The following is a 19,692-nucleotide window of genomic DNA, read 5'->3' on the forward strand; positions in this document are numbered from 1 at the left end:
TTCACAACTATACGCATTACCTGCTCATCAAAAGAATCCTGCAAGTCCTAACCAATCCAGCTCCATCTCTCTGAAATTCGATTTAGATGACATTAAAATTTACATAGCCAAATTAAGTTCCTCCAGGGCTCCCGGTCCTAATGGACTAACCAATATTATGCTCAAAGCTCATCCTGAGCAATGGGCAGAGATCCTGTTTAATATATTTCAAGAAATTATCACAGCTCACATAGTCCCCCCTCTTGTTTAAAGTCTATAATAATTCCTATCTTTAAAAAGGGGGACCGCCTACAACCTAGTAATTATCAACCTATTGCCTTGTCAGATGCCCCCAGCAAGCTATTTGCGAAACTCATACTGAGAGATTTCAATGCCTGGATTGCTCACAAGAATTTGCATGATCCGCATCAAACTGGCTTTGTTTCGTGGCTGGGTACTTCAAATCAATCTTACTGACATAAAAATGCATGGCATACAAGCCAAACAACCTATTTACATGGCTTTTGTAGATTTCAGATCAGCATTTGATTCAGTGTCCAGAGGGTTATTTGCCAAGCTGATCAAAGCCAATTGCCCAGCACCAATACTCACTTTAATCACTACCTTACATACCAACCCTACTATATAGGTTTGCCTAGCTTTGAATGGCCGCTAAAAGCTCCTCTATTTTGACCTTTAGAAGAGTAAAGCAACGGGTGTACTTTGCCTTCTGCTCTGTCCGTTTTCTCATTTCTGACATAAAACACAGACTTTATGCCACCACATCTGCCTCCCCCCAAAGCTAGGGAAGAACACAATCACCTGGTTTCGTTATGAAGATGATCTGGTCCTCCTTTCTAAAACAATGAAAAGTCTTCAGAATGTATTATCTGCTCTAGAGGGGTACAATTGTTATGATAACCAGCTATCGAACACAATCTCTGAAATTCTCATACAAATGGTTGCTACATGGAGTCAGATTGGAGCCAGTGGATACTTATTGATATTTGGCAGTAAACAAACAACCATAGTTCTGGTCTCCCTTATCAAGCAGAAGTTAGGAAAAAAATGACAGCTGCAATTTCTCAAGCAATTGTGATTCACAAAAAGTATGGAAAATGTGCATGCTCTCCCCTCATTACATTCTATAACCAAAAGGTTTTGCTAGAACTTTTTTGGCAACAACTGGAAGGCCTATTTTGGAAACAAGTTCTTACACTGCCCATGTAAAAAAAACGATCAGCATAGTAAGACATGAGCTGGGTCTGACATCTTTATACCCTCTATATGCTTTTAAAAAATACATATTATTTGATTTGGCTGATAAATCAACATTTCAATACAATTACATAGTTTACAATAATTACTATAATTACAATTTAGAAAATGTAACATTTTTAAAATAGAATTCTCCATATAAATCAATTAACCATTTCATAACCTACTGTAAATAAAAGAAAAAAGAAAATATAACTAGATAAAATAACCCAAACATGTTTTTCTATACAAAATTCACATTTAGAAGTGTAATGTAAAATATCACTTATGTGTGCTCATCAAGCTTTCAAGTTAATTCAATTAGTTCTTCTTTTGACAAGTTCACTTCATCTAAGAACTTTGTGATTGCATATCTCAGAGATTTTGAGCTCATATGAAAAATTATTTCCCAGGCCCCTTGATCATCTAGATTAGTATATGATTCAAAACGTTGTTTAAAGTTCTTAGTCATCTGTGCTGTTAAGGCTGTACAGTCAATCAAGATATGTTTCAGTGTTTCATTCATTTTTTGGCAATATCGACACAATTGATTAGCCAAATTTAATGGATACCATATCGCTATAATTTCTTTGGTGCGGCATAAATTTAACCTAAAGCGCATGAGATCTCCACGATGCTGAACTTTAGGTGAATTCATCAAATAGGACTCGTTTTAATAACAATGGATTTTTACTATATGCTCTATATGCATGGTGACTATACTCCCTCTATAGAAAATACTTAGTAAACACTAAGGCAGGCTCAATAGCACAAATAGTTTCCATGTAGATACAGTTTTCAGATCATCGCTTTGCCACTGCATGGCTGCAGCAGGTTACTAAAATTATGTCTATAGCCGAAATCACTCACTCCTACTCTTATAATAACTAATCCTTTGAGGGCCAAAAAGAAGCTTTGGGAAAATTATTGGATTAAGACTCAAGACACAAGACACATGTCTGACTTGTGCCATGTTCAAATTATATCCTTTTCAATTAAAAAAGATGAAAGTGCCTGAATCATATCCGACTAAATGTCCTTCGCCGACATATAGGAACGCTTATTTGCGGTTTCGGCTAAATCTCTACCAAACTAAAGATCTGGTCGCTGCAAGAAAAAATATCTCTATAGATGAACATGTTTGCAGATTTTGTGGTGTGAAGACACAACATGAAACTACAAAACATTTGATAGCGTACTGCCCTAAATTAGTTGCTGAATGAGCCTTATATTTCAAATTGTACTTCAATTAATTAAAAATTATAAACAGAGGTATTATGGAATGAAATTTATCATACAAAACATACAAATTTAAGGCTTGCATTAGTCTGGTTTACCAATTCTTTGAATCTCATCATGAATCCGCTGTAGCTAGGACATAATAATAGTTTATCACAATGAATGCACCGAGATACCAAAATACAACATGCAACTATTAATGTTTAGCTGCGCAGTGATGAAACCTACGTTTATCTTATACATTGTTTTATGTCTATTTTTTATCTTTATGTATATATTCCATTCTTGAATGTCATGTTATAGAATCTTAATCTGTTTGTTTATATATTTATTGCTTCAAGAATGTGTTTGTTTTGAACGTAAAATGTTAAACATTGTTATTATTGACAGGTTGATATTTTTTCTTTTTTATACAACCAAATCAGTAAAAAAAAAAAAGAAATTGGTATTTGGAAAGTCACTTTATCTCAATGCGTTTCAGCTCCCTTGCCTACCAAATGTTACTGTTTCTACAATCTAAAAATCAAATATCCTTAGCGCAGAATAATTATCAACTGTAAAATTATCATTTTTTAAATGTATTGAGTTACTTGTGGCCCCCCTTTCTCATCTGTTAATGGTATTAAAACTGGTGCTCCTGTAGCTTGGGTAATGTGCAGAAACTCTAGCTACAGGAGCACCAATCTCAGATGGCCCAAGGGCCTCCTCTGGACTGATTCTCAGGCATCACCACCCTCTAACTGCAGGACACTAGCCCTGCAGGCTTCCATCTGTGGCTGGGTGAGCTCTGCACCCCGCACCCCACTAGAGCCTAGAGGCATTGTCCTGGCCCTGCATGTCAAGGCTGCTGCTGCCTGCAGGGTAGCCATGCCAATCGGTCTCAGTGGCACTTAGCTCAGAGTCTAACTCTCGGGTGTATTATTCCTTTCAGACCCAGCCAGTCAATGAGTAATAAAGCGCTGCATATTATGGACCGCCTACCACTACTAGTGACTTCCTAATACAGGGAGTTCAGCAACTGCCTTCTAGTGCTTAAGTAAGCCAATGGCTTTCTGACCGGGCCGCAGGGGGCCTGTGACAACCTAATGGTGATCACAGAGACCAGTGGCTTCCTGCTGTATCTGACACCAAGAATTCTAGGCATCCAGTGTCTAGCATACATAGCCGGCTAGGATCTAGGGCGGCCGGTGACCACTGGAAGGGGCTCAGGGAAGCCATCAATAGCTTTATTGAATCATATCAGATTATCACTGGCCTCCCTGAACACACAGAGTGATATCTAACTTTCTGCCAATTGCTCGGGCAGGAACATAGACTGGTTGATGGGCTCAAGGAGGCAATTTGACCACTTTTATGGGTTCATGTATCCCAGAGGCCAAAGAGACTCATCTATGAATTGAAAAGGCTAGTGTACCTGTCAGGAATCAATCAGTGACTAATTGCTGGGGCTGGAGGAAGTTAGTGGCTCCTTTCTATGGGCCATGTGCTAGTGACAGGAGGTCAGTGAGAGATGTCTAGGGCTTAACAAGACCAATGATTGTGCTGTGGCTAAATGGGTGCAGTGACTACCTCCTGGGATTTTAGACATCCAATGATATCCATCTGGTGCCAGTAACAACCTAATGGTGCTCGAGGAGCGCAGTGACAATGTGATGGTGCTCAGGGAGGTCAGTGACAGCATGATGTGGCGTTCCACATCCTTTGATAGCTTGCTAGAGCTCAGAAAGAGCAAGGATTCCCTGCTATGGATTATTTGCACCTGGGGAAGGGTGCTCAGACAATCAGGTGGCTGGAACAGCGGGCAAGAATACACAAACCCCACCCGCTGTCCCAGCCACCCGTGGCCCTTCCCTGGGTGGCGCTTTTATTTTCCTCGCTTCGTTCTTGCCTGCCTTTGCTCAGGCTGACGGGCCATTAAAGACCATGTCCGCGCGACTGGCAGGGCATGAAAGCAAAAATGATGCTAGAGACCGTCATTAAAGACCCGGGCAGAATGAAGTTAGTGGCTGCCTTCTAGGGGTTCGGTATCTAGTGAATGCCAGCTTAAGGTCTGACAGATTATTTCTGGGGGAGGACCGACACTTCCTACTAGAGGTCAGCAAGTGCAACAAGTGCCACGATGTCCTCTGGCTGTTGTGCGCTATATAAATACGAATGAAACAAAACAAAGCAAGTGGCATTTAGGGCCCAGGGAGTTTCTGCTTAGTCCTAGTCAGACCAGTCTTAGCAGGATACAGAGATCCTGGAAGCAGCACTTAGACAGCTAGGGCTGGACTGATCTTAAACGTGAATTGTGTAATGCCCATTAGCAACTATCGCTGGTGGCCACTGACTCATTTCCTCAAACCTCGATTTTGGACTGTTGCTTATTTCTGTAATTTGAAATCATTTATTGCGATTGTTACTCTTGGAAGATCCCCAATTTGATGGTTATTCTTGGACACTCCCCAGTCTCCATCTCACACACAGCCTTGGTGACTGTTGCCTGAAATGTTTTCACACCACCTTGTTGCAGATTTCTCCAAGTTGGTCGATCTCACATTGAACAGTGTCTCCTGCCTACAAAACAAAAAGAAAACAAAGGTTTACAAGTGCCATAAAATGGAAATAATGAGAACCTCACTGTCTCAGATGTTATTCCCCTCCTACTCTGTAATGCTACTGCCCCAGCCAGCTGGGCCCCCTCCTAACCTGAAGTACAATGGGTCTTCAAAATGCGGAATAACACCACCGTTGAATATGGAGAATGTACCTCCAGTTCTCAGGTGGGAACGAGGCATTGATGGTAATTGCGTTTGGTGGATTTACCACCAGTAAATCTGGCATTGGAATGACCCCCCTACTCCCTCCCCATTTCTTTTAAATGTCATTCACTATAGACCACACTTTCTCTACTCATAGAAGAGCAAAATTATTAACATTTAAAAACGTTGCTATTCTCCATGTCAGGGGTCTGCAACCTGCGGCTCTCCAGATGTTTTGGACTACAACTCCCATGATCCTTCATCATTGACTTTTGTGGCTAGGGTTAATGGGAGTGTTAGTCTAAAACATCTGGAGAGACAAAGGTTGCCATCTCCTGCTCTGTGTGGTGGACTTGGTGAGCTATGTCTAGTGCCCTGCCCATGCAAGTTGCAGTGCCAAGAGGACACATGTAAGAAGGAAGCCTGTGCCCTATACATCTTTTCAATGCAGCATAACAGGAGATAGTCCCTCCTAACTCTGGTGCCTGCTTCCAAAAACACAGCAGATCATGCAATCTCTCTCTGGAAGAAATATTTCAGTTTGCTACTTCCCTAAACACACGTGTATGTGGTAAATTCATAGTCGTTACCTTGAGAAATACTGGGGGCTTCCTGAACACTCCAACTCCTGGCGGAGTGCCTGTGAGGAAAACATCTCCAGGAAACAGGGTCACGAATCTGCAAAAAAATGAAGTACCAGGGTTATCGAGATTGGAGGGCTCTGATGCACCGGCTGCGGCTGGCAGAAGGCGGGTGGAGTGGCAGGGAATGGCATGCCATTAACATGTCCTAATGGTGGGCTTCAGGTACTACTCTGGCTAATATTGCTGTGTCCGAGGATCGGCTAGGCAGGCAGCGAGTGCCATCACTCACTCTATCAGAGGATGAATAGAGTTTGGGCCCTGAAACTCTTGGTCTGCACAGAGGATAGGCATGAGGATTTTTAATGATCTTACCTCGACACCCAAGAGACAAGTGCCTCTGTTTTGAATATCATCTGGTTGGTGTTGCTGTTCTGGACAAGCTCCCCATTCACCCGGCACCGGATGCCCAAATTGTGAGGGTCTGGAAGAAAGGCAGTGGGCTTAAGTAACGTTGACTAGCACCCGTTTTCCTGCACATATATGAATGCACATGTTGTTACTCAATGTCTTGCATGTCTGGAAAATAACCGGGACATCACTGAACATCTACGAGCACCGTCACAGAATGTCTTGAGTATCTGAACACATAGGCTCATCAATAAACTTTGTGCACATTTGAGAATACATAGTTTGTCACAGAATGCCCCCAGGGACACACAAAGAGCAGGGCCATTTGTCCTTTTTATCACAAAACACAATGGCTGTTTCTGGATTTCTTGCACATTTGGGTGGGGCAGTGAGAAACCAGAAGGTGTCTCACCCGCTAGTCCCCAGGGATCTGTCATCCAGGTGGCCAGGACACGTCCATCGCTTTTGGATCCAGTTCCTCGGGGTCGACCAGTGCTGGAGGACCACCTGGGAGAGGGGAGTGGGACAACAGATGCCGAGGGGCGGTATCCCCTTCCCTGTAACACCTTTACCCCATCCTACCAGGTAGGAAACTTAGGAACTCAACCCCCTCCTCATTTTCCAACACGAACACTTTCTCACGAACAGCTTGTTGCGAGAGAAAATGGACCAACACCCGAGCCGTATACCTGACATGTCCCAATACAATGGTCAGGCATTTACTGACCATTACACACACCTGACTTCCATTACACTTCCTGACACAGATAAAAGGTGGAGCACGAGAGCACACTCTGAGCGAGGCAAAGCACACAACGAAGCAGCAGCTCCAAGATAGTTTAATACAAGACGAGAGACGGTAAAAGCGAAGGGGATCGCAAAGATGGAAGCGCCCTAGACCTTTTCAACAAGGAACCGTTACTTTCATGAACCTTCGAAAATAGAAAACATAAGACCAGGAAACAAGGCTGAAGATTCCTGCATTGTGTGTTGGAGGTACCCGGGGCTCTCCCGCATCGATAGTCAAGGCGGGGAGAATCGCTTGCCGCTGTGGTACTATCCTTGGCTCCTACAACAAAGCAGCGCCAGTGAAGTCAGCACAGCCAGTGAGTTTGGGACACTGATACCAGACTTGTTGAAGCCAAGGTTGCCAGGTTTAATTATTTTCTTCTACTGCTCCGTGCCTACAATGCGCCTCAGTTTGCACCATCATTCAGCATTGGCAAGTCGCTTTCTACTTGGCCAGCTAGTCTCGAGCATTCCACGCGCATCGCCATTTTAACAGTTAGCTGTCCTGCATTGCGTGCTGTCCTGCGCTCATTCTACATTCCACATTTGGCTGGCTGCTTTCCACTTGGCCTTCATATCTCGCACCATCCACGCACATCGTCACTTCAGCAACAGCTGTTCTGCCCGGCGTGCAGACCCCAGAATCTCCATGTCGCTGAACATCCTTGATCAGCTGTTTACATGATCACTCTCTGCATGGGAGCCCGCATCCATTTTAGGTAAGCCTTGCTGCCCCTTACTACTTGGCACAGGCACCCCTGCAAACCTTGTTGAACTGCAAATAAAAATGATTTGTTTCTCCTGGCGATAAGAAAGAATATCGAACCAAAAAAATAAGAAAAATAAGTTTAAAGATCTCAATATTTGCATAATTTATTTGGTGCGCCCATCATACACAGCACATTTTTAGGAAAGCTATGGTGAATCACTTGTTTTCCGTTCAGCATTGTGCTGTGTGAGCTGCCTGATTTTTGCCTACTTAAGAACTTTTTACCCAGCATTGTATCTGCTAGAATTACCACCTCCAAGATGGCTGCCTAATTTGCTCTTCAGTTGTGCAGCCTTTCCTGGTCCCCTGCCAATTGGTTGACTTTTTCATAAACTCAATCAGGGCAGACCGGGAGGTGGGAGCTGGCCTGTTCTTCAAAGGCCAACTTGTCTGCTCCCTGTCCGCTATCAGCACGCTACATGAAGCTAACACCACAACCTGACCCTCCCTGGTGCTGCCAGTTCACTCAGCCATGAATTCGGACTGCCGAGACTACCATTTATTTTTCCCTTCATTGACCTTCACTCTTCCCACTGCTTGCTCCAACTGGCCTCCCTGTATGCTCTCAAATGCCCACGCCTCAGCACTTGCCTCTAACTCGTACCACTTTTCCTCACCTATGTTGCCTTAGCACTGCCTTTGTAAAACAAATCTGGGTGTGTTTTGTATTTGAAATTTGGGTTGCTTTTGTAATTGAAATTTGGGTGTGTTTTGAAAGTTAAATCTGGGTGTGTTTTTGTAATTGAAATTTGGGTTTCTTTTGTAATTGAAATTTGGGTGTGTTTTGAAAGTCAAATCCGGGTGCGTTTTTGTAATTGTAATCTGGGTGTGTTCTTGAATTTCACATTTGGGTTGTTTTTCACATTACTTTGTCCCTCAATTGTAACCTGCTAGCCCAGTGACTGTTCCGTAACGCTTCTCTTGCATATTTTCCTACTGCCTCCTCTCTTCACTCACTCGTGGCGCTATCGGTTTCCCCTATCTACTCTAACTGCTTCTCTATTAACTATCCTTCCCTTCTCACTAAGTCTGGTAAGAAGAAATTCAAAAGGATATCTTGGCTTCCAACCCAGGTCTCCCCATCGCTGATACCTATTCCAGAGCCTCTGCTAGACAAACCCTCACGGACATTCTCTTTTTTGTTCCTTCGCCTGATCTATGGACCCCTAATATGATCTCTGTGCTCTGTCCTGTCCCCTCCTCTCCCACCAATGGTGGCACCCGCTGGGAAGTACTCATGGATTTCTTTAACTACTCCAGAGTCATCATGAAAGTCTATCTGATTGGCACTGTCATGGTGCAAGGCCCTCAGGCTAACCTCCTCTTTGATAGACGTTCCTTCGCCTCATCAACTTCCTCATCTCCAGCTGCCCCCTACTCTCCTCCCTTGGCTACCTTGCCCTCCTTTCCTTCTGCCTCTTCCCCATCTCAAGCTCTCTCCACACCTCTGCAGGGGGTACCCCTGATTTGTACCCCTCCCCGGAAGGTTTCAAGGCTGGCAACCTTCATCCTGCCACTCTCAACTCTCGCTCGGCTGTCAAACACTCCTCTGACACCTTCCACCTCCTAGAAGAACTTGACCTTGATGTCCTCAGTCTTACCGAGACATGGTTCACGGGCAGCTCTGTCATGAGTTTTGACACTCTCCTCCCCGATGGCTCCAAGATCCTCTCCGCCCCCAGATCCAACCAGTCTCGAGGGGGTGTAGCCCTGATCTCCCCTGAGTGGATTCCTGCCTCTATCATTCCCCACTCAGACGTACTCTTCTTTCGAATGCCTCGTCTGCAGGCGCTCTCTCTCTCTCTCTCTCTCTCTCTCTCTCTCCTAGCCACTCTCTCACTGTTGCTACTCTCTACCGGCACCCAGGTCAAATTACCTCTTTTCTCTCTGAGTGGGCCAACCTCTCCTCCTCCCTCCTGGCCCAACTTCTCCTCCTTGGTGACCTCAACATCCATCTTGATTCTCCCTGTTCCTCATCTTCGCTCTTTCGCAACCTCTGCGATTCACACTCCCGCTCTATCCTCCCCTCTGGCCTTACACATTCTGCCGGTCACACACTTCATGTCTTGATCTCCTCCGGCCTCCCCCTCTCTACTCCCTTCACCACTCCTCTCTCCTGGAGTGATCACTGCCTCCTCTCCTTTCATCTTTCCATCTCCTCTCCCAAAGCCAAGCCTACCCCAAAACTGTCCCCCACCTTCTCGGACTTCCGGCCCATGAAGCGTGTGTCAATCGAGGCTTTCGCTGCCATCTTCTCCCCCCCTCCTCAGGCTGACTCACACCCAGACACAGCCCTGTCCCTGCTCTACTCCTCTATTTCTGCTAGTCTTGATGTTCTTGCCCCTGTCATGAGGATCCGTTTGAAGTCCAAAGCCAAGTGTAATTCCTGGTATGACTTTGACCTAGCTACACTTAAACGTGTAGGGCGGCCGAGAGGAAATCGAGGGCTTCCTGCTCATCCTCTGACAAACTGGCCTGCCGCCTACTCCAAAGGCAATACTGTCTCGCTGTTCGCTCCAAGAAGAGAAGCCACATTCAAGATTGTGTCTCTGCGGCATCCAACAACTCGGCTGAGCTACAGTCTCCACCCCTCCTCTCGCCTCCGAGGCTCTTTGCAACACCATTGCCTCTAACGTTAATTCCAAAACCCAGGACATCTTGTCCACCCTCTCCTCCACCCCCCTCCTCTCCACTCTCCTTCCCGGCTTGCTGACCCGCCCTCTGTCACCCCCCCACCCTCTTTCTCCTCCTTTCCCCTTTTCTCCCCGGATGAAGTTGCTAGACAAGTCCAATCTATGAAAGCCTTGTCAAAACCGGTCCATCCCTGTTCCTCTGAAACCATTATGGACCACATTGATACCCTCACTCCGGTCGGCCTTTGCCCATTTCTGTAACCTTTCCTTTGCCTCTGGATCTTTCCCCTCCCCTCTGAAGCACTCCCTTGTGCATCCTCTCCTCATGAAACCTACAGCTGATCCCTTTTGTCCGGCTAACTATTGCCCAATTTCCATTACTCCCCTTTTGGGGAAGCTCCTGGAAAAGCTGGCCATCTCTCAGCTTAACCTCCATTCCGACTCTGTTGGTGCTCTCAATGACCACCAATCTGGTTTCAGAGCTGCTAGAAGCACGGAAACTGCTCTCCTGAACATCCGTGAAGACCTGTTCTCCAACCTTGACTCTAACATACCCTCCGTCCTCATCCTACTTGATCTCTCCTCTGCTTTCGACACAGTCAACCATGCCATCCTTCTCAATCGTCTCTGAAAACCTGGGTATCACCCATCAGGCTCTGGCTTGGCTGACCGCTTTCCTTTCTTATTGACCCTCCCAGGTACAACTTGGGTCCTTCCTTTCCTCCATCTCCCTCTCTACCCGTGGTGTGCTCCAGGGGTCTAACCTCTCGCCCTGGCTTTTCAATCAATACCTGGCAACTCTCGCCTACTGCATTTCCATTTTCTGCTCAAACTTCCAGTGCTATGCTGATGAATCTCGGGGTCATCTTTGACTCCATACTTTCCTTCTCCGCACACATCTCGGACGTCTCTAAAAAGTCAAACTTCTTATTGCACCTCCTTAGAGGTACTCTGCCTTTCCTCCCCTTCCCTCAGAAGCTCACTGTCTCCCAAGCTCTGGTTCACTCTGGGTTGGACTACTATAACAGTCTCTTTCTAAATCTACCTGCCTCCACTCTCCGCCCTTTACAACTAATCCAGAACAGGACTGCAAGACTTGTCCTTGGTCTCAAGCCCTGGGATCGTATCTTTCCAGCCATGAAATACCTTCATTCACTCCCAGTGGATGCAAGGATTAAATGTAAAACCCTCTGCATTGTCCACAAGGCTTTCTGGGGCCTGGGTCCAAAATGCCTTCAACTATCCCTCTGTAAATACCTCCCCTCTCGAGCCCTTCACTCCTCTACTTCTAACTCCCTTAGGATCAGTCGTTTTTTCAAAGAAACGTGCTGGGGGCAGATCTCGGTCTTCGGCTGGGGCCTCCCTTTGGAACAGCCTCTGGGCCACCTTGAAACTTGAGGAGAACCATCTGTGGTTTCCGGAAGCACCTAAAGACCTTCCTCTTCGCTTCTGCCTTTGCCCCTCTTCTCCCCTGATGATCTGTTTTCTCTCTTGGCACTGTGCACCTGGCCACACTCTGTCCTTCGGGCCCAGGTACCTGCTCCCCCCGCCTCCCTCCTGCACTGCCTCCGAGCCACCCCTTGCACTGGGATCTCTATCTGTACCCATATAGTCCCCCATTTTTCTTCTGCACTTCTCAGATATACCCTATCTGACTAATCATGCACTTGCCACTCGCTGGCTGCACTACCACTTTTCACTGCCTGTATTTATTTATTGCACCTATTTATTCTGTTCTCTCCTCTGTTCCGCACTTTCAACTTCTCCCCCTTCCACGCACTTTCCCCCTCTTTCCCATGCACGTGCATGTTCTTAATGTCACTGGGCCTAGTAAGATCGTTGTTTTTGTTCTCCCTTGTTTCCCTCCCTTTGCTTGGTCACGCTCTGAAACACCTGTGTATGAACGCAATATAAATAAAATATCATATCAAGCGGCAAAATTGTAAAGTAAACGCTGGAGCGGACATTGTATGAAGCGTATTTGATAATCAACACGAGTAAAACTGAACAACAGATGAGTGATTGAACTTTGAAGCTAGAGAAGATACCTTAGACAGAGTGGTTCGGCACTGCGTGTAAGCTCATTTGAAAGGCTCTGTAAATTATCCAACTGAAAGAGTGACAAAGAATTGTGACTCGAAGTGGTCCTGCTATGGGTCAAGCAAAATCATGTGCACAATCGAAAGTCTTCAATGTTAATAGTGTGAAGAAAGTTGATGACAAAGTAGATGAAGTTGGTCCAAGCCTGGCGGAAGGAGATCAGCTGAGAGATTTTGGTTAAAGCAAGTTTGTGTTGAAAAGTTAAATTGGAATTGGTCAGAGCCCGGCGGAGGGAGACAAATTGAACATTGCGTTAAGAGGGTCTGAGTCCGGCTGATGGTGATCCGGGGTGAGCAGTGAATCACCACAGAAATTGGATGTATGAATATCCTACGAGTATTGTGTTAAGAGGATCAGACCCCGGTGGAGGGGATCCGAGCTGTATAGTGAATCGCCTTAGGCATTGAGTACTTGTGAAATCTTAAGATGAAATTGTTTGTCGCATTAGGCCCTCTGAAGAAAAAGAGTGAGAGGTAAAGAGACTTGGGCACGGAAGGACCGGATGCTAATGATTGAACTGTATCCTCGTGTTAGAGAAGCCACAGACTGCTAAGCTAGAGAATCACCTTGTCCTGAGCTGAAAACATGGGGCAGTGGCCAACGGCCTGAGCATCCTGACATATCATTTTGTGAACACTTCTTTCTTTTTCGTAACACTGCTTCCCACACTATTTGTATTTAGAGGTAAGGATTGGCAATAGGTTTTTTAGTGTAGGCCCTTTTATTTTGACAGGACACCACTAGTACTACGTGAATATTATTTGATGGGCATAGCTTTCTCACATCTGTAGATTTAGGATTAGATAGGCGTTTTTGCAAACCCTTTTTGAAGTTCAATAAACACCATTGAACTGTGGTCTCTTGCGTCGGTCTTACTGTTGATACCATGCCTTCCTTACAGGACCAATCGAGCATGCAATGTAGTCACTGAATGTCCTGCACATCTGGAAGCACAGGTCATTACTAGCTCCTGCGCCTCTCGAGAAACCCAGCACCATCACACTCATTGTTATGAAAATCTGGTAACACAGGCCTGCCATGCAAATCTGGGAAGACACAGGGCCATCAGTGAATGCCTTCTATAACAGGGAATATAAGGGTTCTATGTGATATTACCACATTTTGAAAGTTGAACACCAAAAAGACCAATTTCTTTTGGTCGTTTTGGTGTTGCTTTCAAAATGCTGTGATAACACATTTGGCGCACATTCTCGCAGTGCCCCCCATTTTTAAGGGTTTCGGGGGGGTTTCACCCCTAGGCCCCCCCTTTCACGTCCCCTCACCCCTCCTGTCCCGCACCACACTTTCCCATTACACTTGCTCCATTAATTACTTTTTAAAAAAATACATTTTTTTAACTCATGCCCCTTCCATTCCCACTACATTCACGCACCTCTCCCTCTCACACATGCACACACACATGCACACACCCAAACAATTACCTTGCTTCCACGACGTCCCTCACCCGAGCGTGCCTGGCAGCCCCTGCGCACGCTTGTGTGCGTCGCAGGGAGTAGCGGTCATTCCCAAAATTGGCCGCGCACCGAGAGGAGGACAGCGTCGACGAACCAAGGTAAGTGCAGGTGGGGGGGGGCTGGAGGGGGTGAGTGGAGAGAGTTTTAGGTGGCTGAGAGGGGGTTTTCAATCGATTTAGAAAGACTGAATGATCGATTTTCTTTTTCGGTCCTTCTAAAATCAACCTTTTTGGGTTTCGGTCAGGTGAAAAATATTTTTTTCACCCAAGACCAATATAACTGAAGGACCTGCTCATGAGGGAAACATAGGAGGGTGTATGGGGCAATAGAAAACCATATTTGACTTCAATACTTTGAATACATTGAATGTCTACACAGAGTTATACAGAATAACACTGTTTATTGTAGGCAGGTACAAAAAAAACGCAGGCACAAAAGGAGTGGAGTACACTATAATTTTAAAAAGGTATGTGAGAGCAGTCTCGATACTGGTTAACCACTCACAGAGGGTTCAGTGGTATTAATAGAAAGCATAGTAGTCGTTCTGCAGACTCCCAATGGTCCCCGAGTTAGAGAGTTCAATTGCAACATAAGGAACAAGTTACTTACCTGTAACTGTTGTTCTCCAGCATGGGTCTGGCATGGATTCACATGCTCATGAATATTCCCCGTCGTCAGGCTGGGAAATCTTGGTAAAGAAAAAAAAAATCAGTTTCGTTTCTGAACTGTCTTTCTACTAATAATGTCAGGCTTATCTTCAATCAGGATGTTGTCCACGGAAGCTGCTGAACCCCTGCAGTCCCCTTTGGATGCTAACCTCTTAACTGGTAACAAACGGTTCCGTTGAGAGCATCCCCAAGGGAAAGGGGGAAAATGGGACAAAATAATAAACTTCAGGTTTTGCTCAGCTTCTTTATCTTTTAACCTGTAGATAAAATAACAACAAATACACTTTAGTCACTAACCTTTCTTTTCCTAGACTCTGACTTCTCTTTATCAAATTGAGTAAATAAACACCCCACCATACCGGAATATCCTCTATGAATAACCTAGAGGAAGTGTTTGTTTTCTACTGAAGAAAAAATAGAGTCTCTGATGCTCTTACTAACTTCTTCAATTCAGTATTGGAAAACTGCTATCTTTAGCTCACTCTCTCAGTTCCATGAATTAATCTTCTAGCAGTTCAAATTCCAAAACACACACACGCCCATCTGGAAATGCTAGATCGGTCTTTTGTGTGAATCTCTAGCTTTAACACAAATTCCAAATATGATACTCTGGCTATTCCATTTAAAATTGTTTGTGCATGTGGAAAGAAAGGAGTGTTCACTAAGTGGATCTTTTGCTTGCGTAAAAATATCGCTCTTCAAAGAAGCGTTCACTTGACTAGAGTTATGCGCATGCGTGAAGATATTCCTTTTCCTTCTAAAATGGTGTGCGCATAGGAACAGAAAATAGAGTTCAAAAATGGCATATGCGCATGCGTAGTTGATCAGTATTTCTCTCTCCTTAATTTTATTTGTTCAAATAGGAAAGAGGAAATTACTTAGTTCCGGACACTAATCCTTGAAGAGGCAGCTTAAAGAGGTACGCGCGCCAGGTTAGAATGTTAGTAAATAAAACATAACGTTTCAGGATCGCGTATCTATAACACTGTCACTTGCGCAGACAGTGTAAGATTTCTAACGCTAGCCCGACGTTAAAAGAAAGCACTGTTACCGTTAGAAGGAACAATGCTCAATAATTTTTATACGGCCGAAAAAACACACGACGCTGAAACGATGAACAGACCTCCACACACCAACTTGCCACGCGCTAAATATGTGACGCAGTTCATTAAATAAGAGTACTGTTCAAGAAATCCAAAAATAAAGTATTAAAAGAACAAAATGAACTACTCTTTAAACAAAGAATAAGAAAACAGGAACTAGTTAATAAATTGTATAGAAATTTAACTCCTTCTTGAAGTTCCGTGAAAAAATAATAGTCACTTAACTTGCTTCTTTCTTTTACCGGAACGTTTCCGAGTTTCTTCTTAAATTCTCCAACACTTTCCAGATCCAAATAACAAATCCTAGGCACAAGGGCCTAGCTAAAGTTTCTAAATCTTAAGAGCTTCAAACATAAAACCTTCCAGCTGGGCTTCTGACAATGAAAGGCGGTTTAGAATGTTCCAACAATGCCTTTCTTTTACTTCTGACCAATCACTGATCCTTTTGGAAGTCTCCATTTTAGCTTGGGAAGCTCTCCACACTCTGCACTAAAAGTTCATACACTCATTCCACCACATTCAACCAAAACCCCATGAAACCTGACAAATAACCAATCACTGGTCTCTGGGTCATACTCCCCCCAGCCAATGACTGCCCTCTACCTAAGCCCCTCCTCTGGCAGCCATCTTCAGATTTGGTAGTATGTAAAGTGGCAGTAGGACCAAGAGAAGAGCAGCAGAGGGGTTGGTGGGAGGGTTCGCATGTGAATCCATGCCAGACCCATGCTGGAGAACAACAGTTACAGGTAAGTAACTTGTTCCTTCTCCAGCATGGGGTCTGGCATGGATTCACATGCTCATGAATACAAGAATACATAGCATTACACACATGCACTACCACGAGAGGTGGCAAGGCTCAACATTAAGCATTTCAACAACTCAACATTAAACATCTCTTACCTCCTCACCAGGCTCACCTTCAAGCGAACAGGTTGCGCAGCACTGCTTGGCCGACTCTGGACTCCTCCCTGGAATGCCGGTCGACGCAGTAGAATCTCGTGAAGGTGTGCGTCGACCTCCACGTAGCAGCCCTGCAGATGTCCAGCAGGGGCACACCAGGCAGGAATGCCGTGGTAACGGCGATCACTCTGGTTGAATGGGCTCTCAGGCGGCCTGGCAACGGTCGGTTTTCCAACCGGTGACAGTGCATGATGCAGCCGGAGAGCCATCTGGAAATGGAAGCCTTCGAGAGGGCCTTCCCTTGGTTCACAGGTACAAAGTTCACAAACCGCTGTGATGTCTTCCGAAAACTCTTTGTGCAGTCCACGTAGAACTTCAGCGCTCTAGCCACATCCAGCGAGTGCGAAGTCCTCTCAGCTGGCAACAAAGGCGACCGGAAGAAAACCGGTAACTCCAAGGGCTGGTTGAGATGGAGGTCCGACGGCACCTTGGGCATGAAGGAGGGGTGCGTCCTCAGCACTACCCTATTCTCATGGAATGTCAGGTATGGAGGTTTACAGGAGAGGGCCTGGATCTCTCCCACTCGTCGTGCGGAGGTGATGGCCACCAGAAATGCTTTTTTCCATGACAGGAATTTCAATGGCGCCGAATGCAGAGGCTCGAATGGCGGGCACATGAGCCGGGGCCTTCACCGGCGGGAACGAGCGGAACAGTCCTTTCATGAACTCCTTCACAAGGTGGTGAGACCACAGCGACGACCACCCCGGAGTTCTGGTGTAGCGGGAGATAGCCGCCAGATGGATCTTGATGGAGGCATGCGCCAGCCCCGCCTTGGCCAGCGATAGCAAGTATGGCAGCACTTGAGGGACCATAATCAGTAGAGGGTTCATCTTTTGTGCACGGCACAAGACAGAGAACCTCTTCCATTTATGCCCGTAGCACTTTGCTGCAGGAGCCAGGCCTGCAGGTTCAGCGATCCTGGGTCGTGATGCAGGATGGCGCCTCCTTCCCTGGCAAGAAGATCTGCGTCCATCTGCGTCCGTCGGTTGACTGGAGGGGTGGGGGGGGGGGTGCTGACAAGTCCTGAAGGTCCAGGAACCATATCTGCCTAGGCCACGCCGGTGCGACAAGGATCATCCTGCACCAGGACCGTCTGAGTTGACTGATGAGTCGCAGAAGCAACGGCAACGTATACAGGAACAGGCCATCCCAGGAGAAGGAGAATGCATCGCCCATGCTTCCCAGCTGGGGAAACCTGCTGGCGAACCTCTGGCACTTGGTGTACATCGCTGTCGCAAATAGATCATTGCCCCATCGTCAGAATAGCAGATCCACTTGATCCTGCTGGAGTTCCCACTCGTGGCCATGCGCAGCTCCCTGCTGGGCGAGTCAGCAACAGTGTTCTTTACTCCTGCCAGGTGGAAGGGTACCAGGAACATCCCATGGGCAACGGCTCAGTGCCACAGATCCTGCACTTCCTTGGATAGGGCTGGGGATCTGGTGCCCCCTTGCTTCCGGATGTAGAACATTGTGGTGGTGTTGTCGGTGAAGACCCTCACCCCCTTGCCCTTGAGGGACGGGAGGAACGACCTGAGGGCCCAGAACACGGCTCTGAGCTCCAGGACCATGATGTGTAGTGACCTCTCCTCCGGGAGCCAAAGGCCTCTTGCATGGAGATCTCCGGTGTGCGCTCCCCATCCTTCTAGGGAGGCATCCGTCGTCACCATCTCCTGATGTGTCGGGAAGTCCATACCCGCCGCTAGATGCGCACGGTTGCCCCACCATCGGATTGCTTGGTGGAACGTCTCTTTGAGGGAGATCTTGTCTTCGAAACTGCCCGCTGTTTGCATCCAACGGGCGTCGAGGAACTCCTGCAGTGATCGCATCTGCAACCTGCATAGGCGCACGAGGTAGATGCACGATGACATCATGCCGCGTAGGGACTTTATGGACCTCACCCTGGCCGTGTCCATGGTCAACAGCCATTGTACCTTGCCCAGGATGGCCTTAGTCCTTTCCTCCGACGGCAAATCCAATCGCGCCACTGTGTCTAGTCTGGCTCCCAGGATCGAGAATCGATCGAGAATCCCAGATCTGTGAGCAGTTGGACGGTCTTCGCTGTGTGATCAATGGCGAGTTCCCTTGACTTTGCTCAGATGAGCCAATCGTCCAGGTAGGGGTATACGTGGATCCCCTGCAGGCGCAGTCGTGCCGCCACTGGTGCCAGGCACTTGGTGAAGACCCTGGGTGCCGACTTCCATCCGAAGGGCAGGGTCTTGAACTGGTAGTATCACCCTTGGACCACGAACCGTAGGAACTTTCAATGTCCTTTGAGTATGGGGATGTGGAAGTAGGCGTCCTTAAAGTCCAGCAACGATAGGAAGTCGCCCTCCTCCAGCTGTCCCAGCATGTGCTGCAGGGTGACCATCAGGACTTTCTGGGACTTGATGTATTTGTTTAGACGACGAAGGTCCAGAATGGGTTGCCAATCGCCGGTCTTCTTTCAGACGAGGAAGTACACAAGTATACTCCGGAGCCCCGGAGCCTCTTCGGGATGAGTTCTATCGCACCCTTTTTCAGCATTGCTTGTACCTCAAGAAGTAGCTGTGGCATGTGGTTTTCCTTCCTGGCCACAGGTGGTAGACAGGGACACTTTACCTGGAATTCCAGAGTGTGCCCGTGGGCCAGCGCGTCCAGCACCCAACGGTCAGTGGAGATGGACTCCCACAAATTTCGCCAGCTAGCCTCCCACTGGGGTGCTTGGGTGGGGGCCCGACGTCACGGCCGGTTCAATCTTGCTTCGCCGAGGCCTTGCCACCTTGGCGATGACTACGACCTCCGGCCTTGCTGCGGCCTCTGTAGGCCTATTGCAACAATGAGCGGGCCGCTTGGGGGTACGACGAGGAACCGCCACCAAATCCTTTGAAGGCATCTTGAGACTTGGCTGCGGGGATCCGAAAGGACTGCCGTCGTTGATGGGGAGACCCCAAGGCCCGGGCTCTCTCGGTGTCCGCCTTGATGGCCTGCAGGGACTCGTCCACTGT

The 19,692-nt window shown here is 46.8% G+C and overlaps 1 protein-coding gene across 7 annotated transcripts in view; it reads right to left on the minus strand.

Annotated features, from left to right (window-relative positions):
- Nucleotides 1–1,234: 1,234 nt before the first annotated feature.
- Nucleotides 1,235–19,692, minus strand: part of LOC138492125 (oxaloacetate tautomerase fahd2, mitochondrial) — a 237,694-nt gene continuing 219,236 nt past the window's right edge. For all 7 annotated transcript variants that reach the window (XM_069619106.1, XM_069619105.1, XM_069619108.1 and 4 more), the window contains 3 exons: nucleotides 6,176–6,284; nucleotides 5,810–5,897; nucleotides 1,235–5,034 (listed from right to left, as the gene is read on the minus strand). In XM_069619106.1, coding sequence (XP_069475207.1) covers nucleotides 4,972–5,034; nucleotides 5,810–5,897; nucleotides 6,176–6,284 — 260 coding nt within the window. In that variant the 3' untranslated portion in view covers nucleotides 1,235–4,971. The remainder of the gene's footprint in view (nucleotides 5,035–5,809; nucleotides 5,898–6,175; nucleotides 6,285–19,692) is intronic.

The sequence above is a fragment of the Ambystoma mexicanum genome, chromosome 10, assembly GCF_040938575.1.
Source record: "Ambystoma mexicanum isolate Mex_15411 chromosome 10, UKY_AmexF1_1, whole genome shotgun sequence".
Classification (NCBI taxonomy): Eukaryota; Metazoa; Chordata; class Amphibia; order Caudata; family Ambystomatidae; genus Ambystoma; species Ambystoma mexicanum.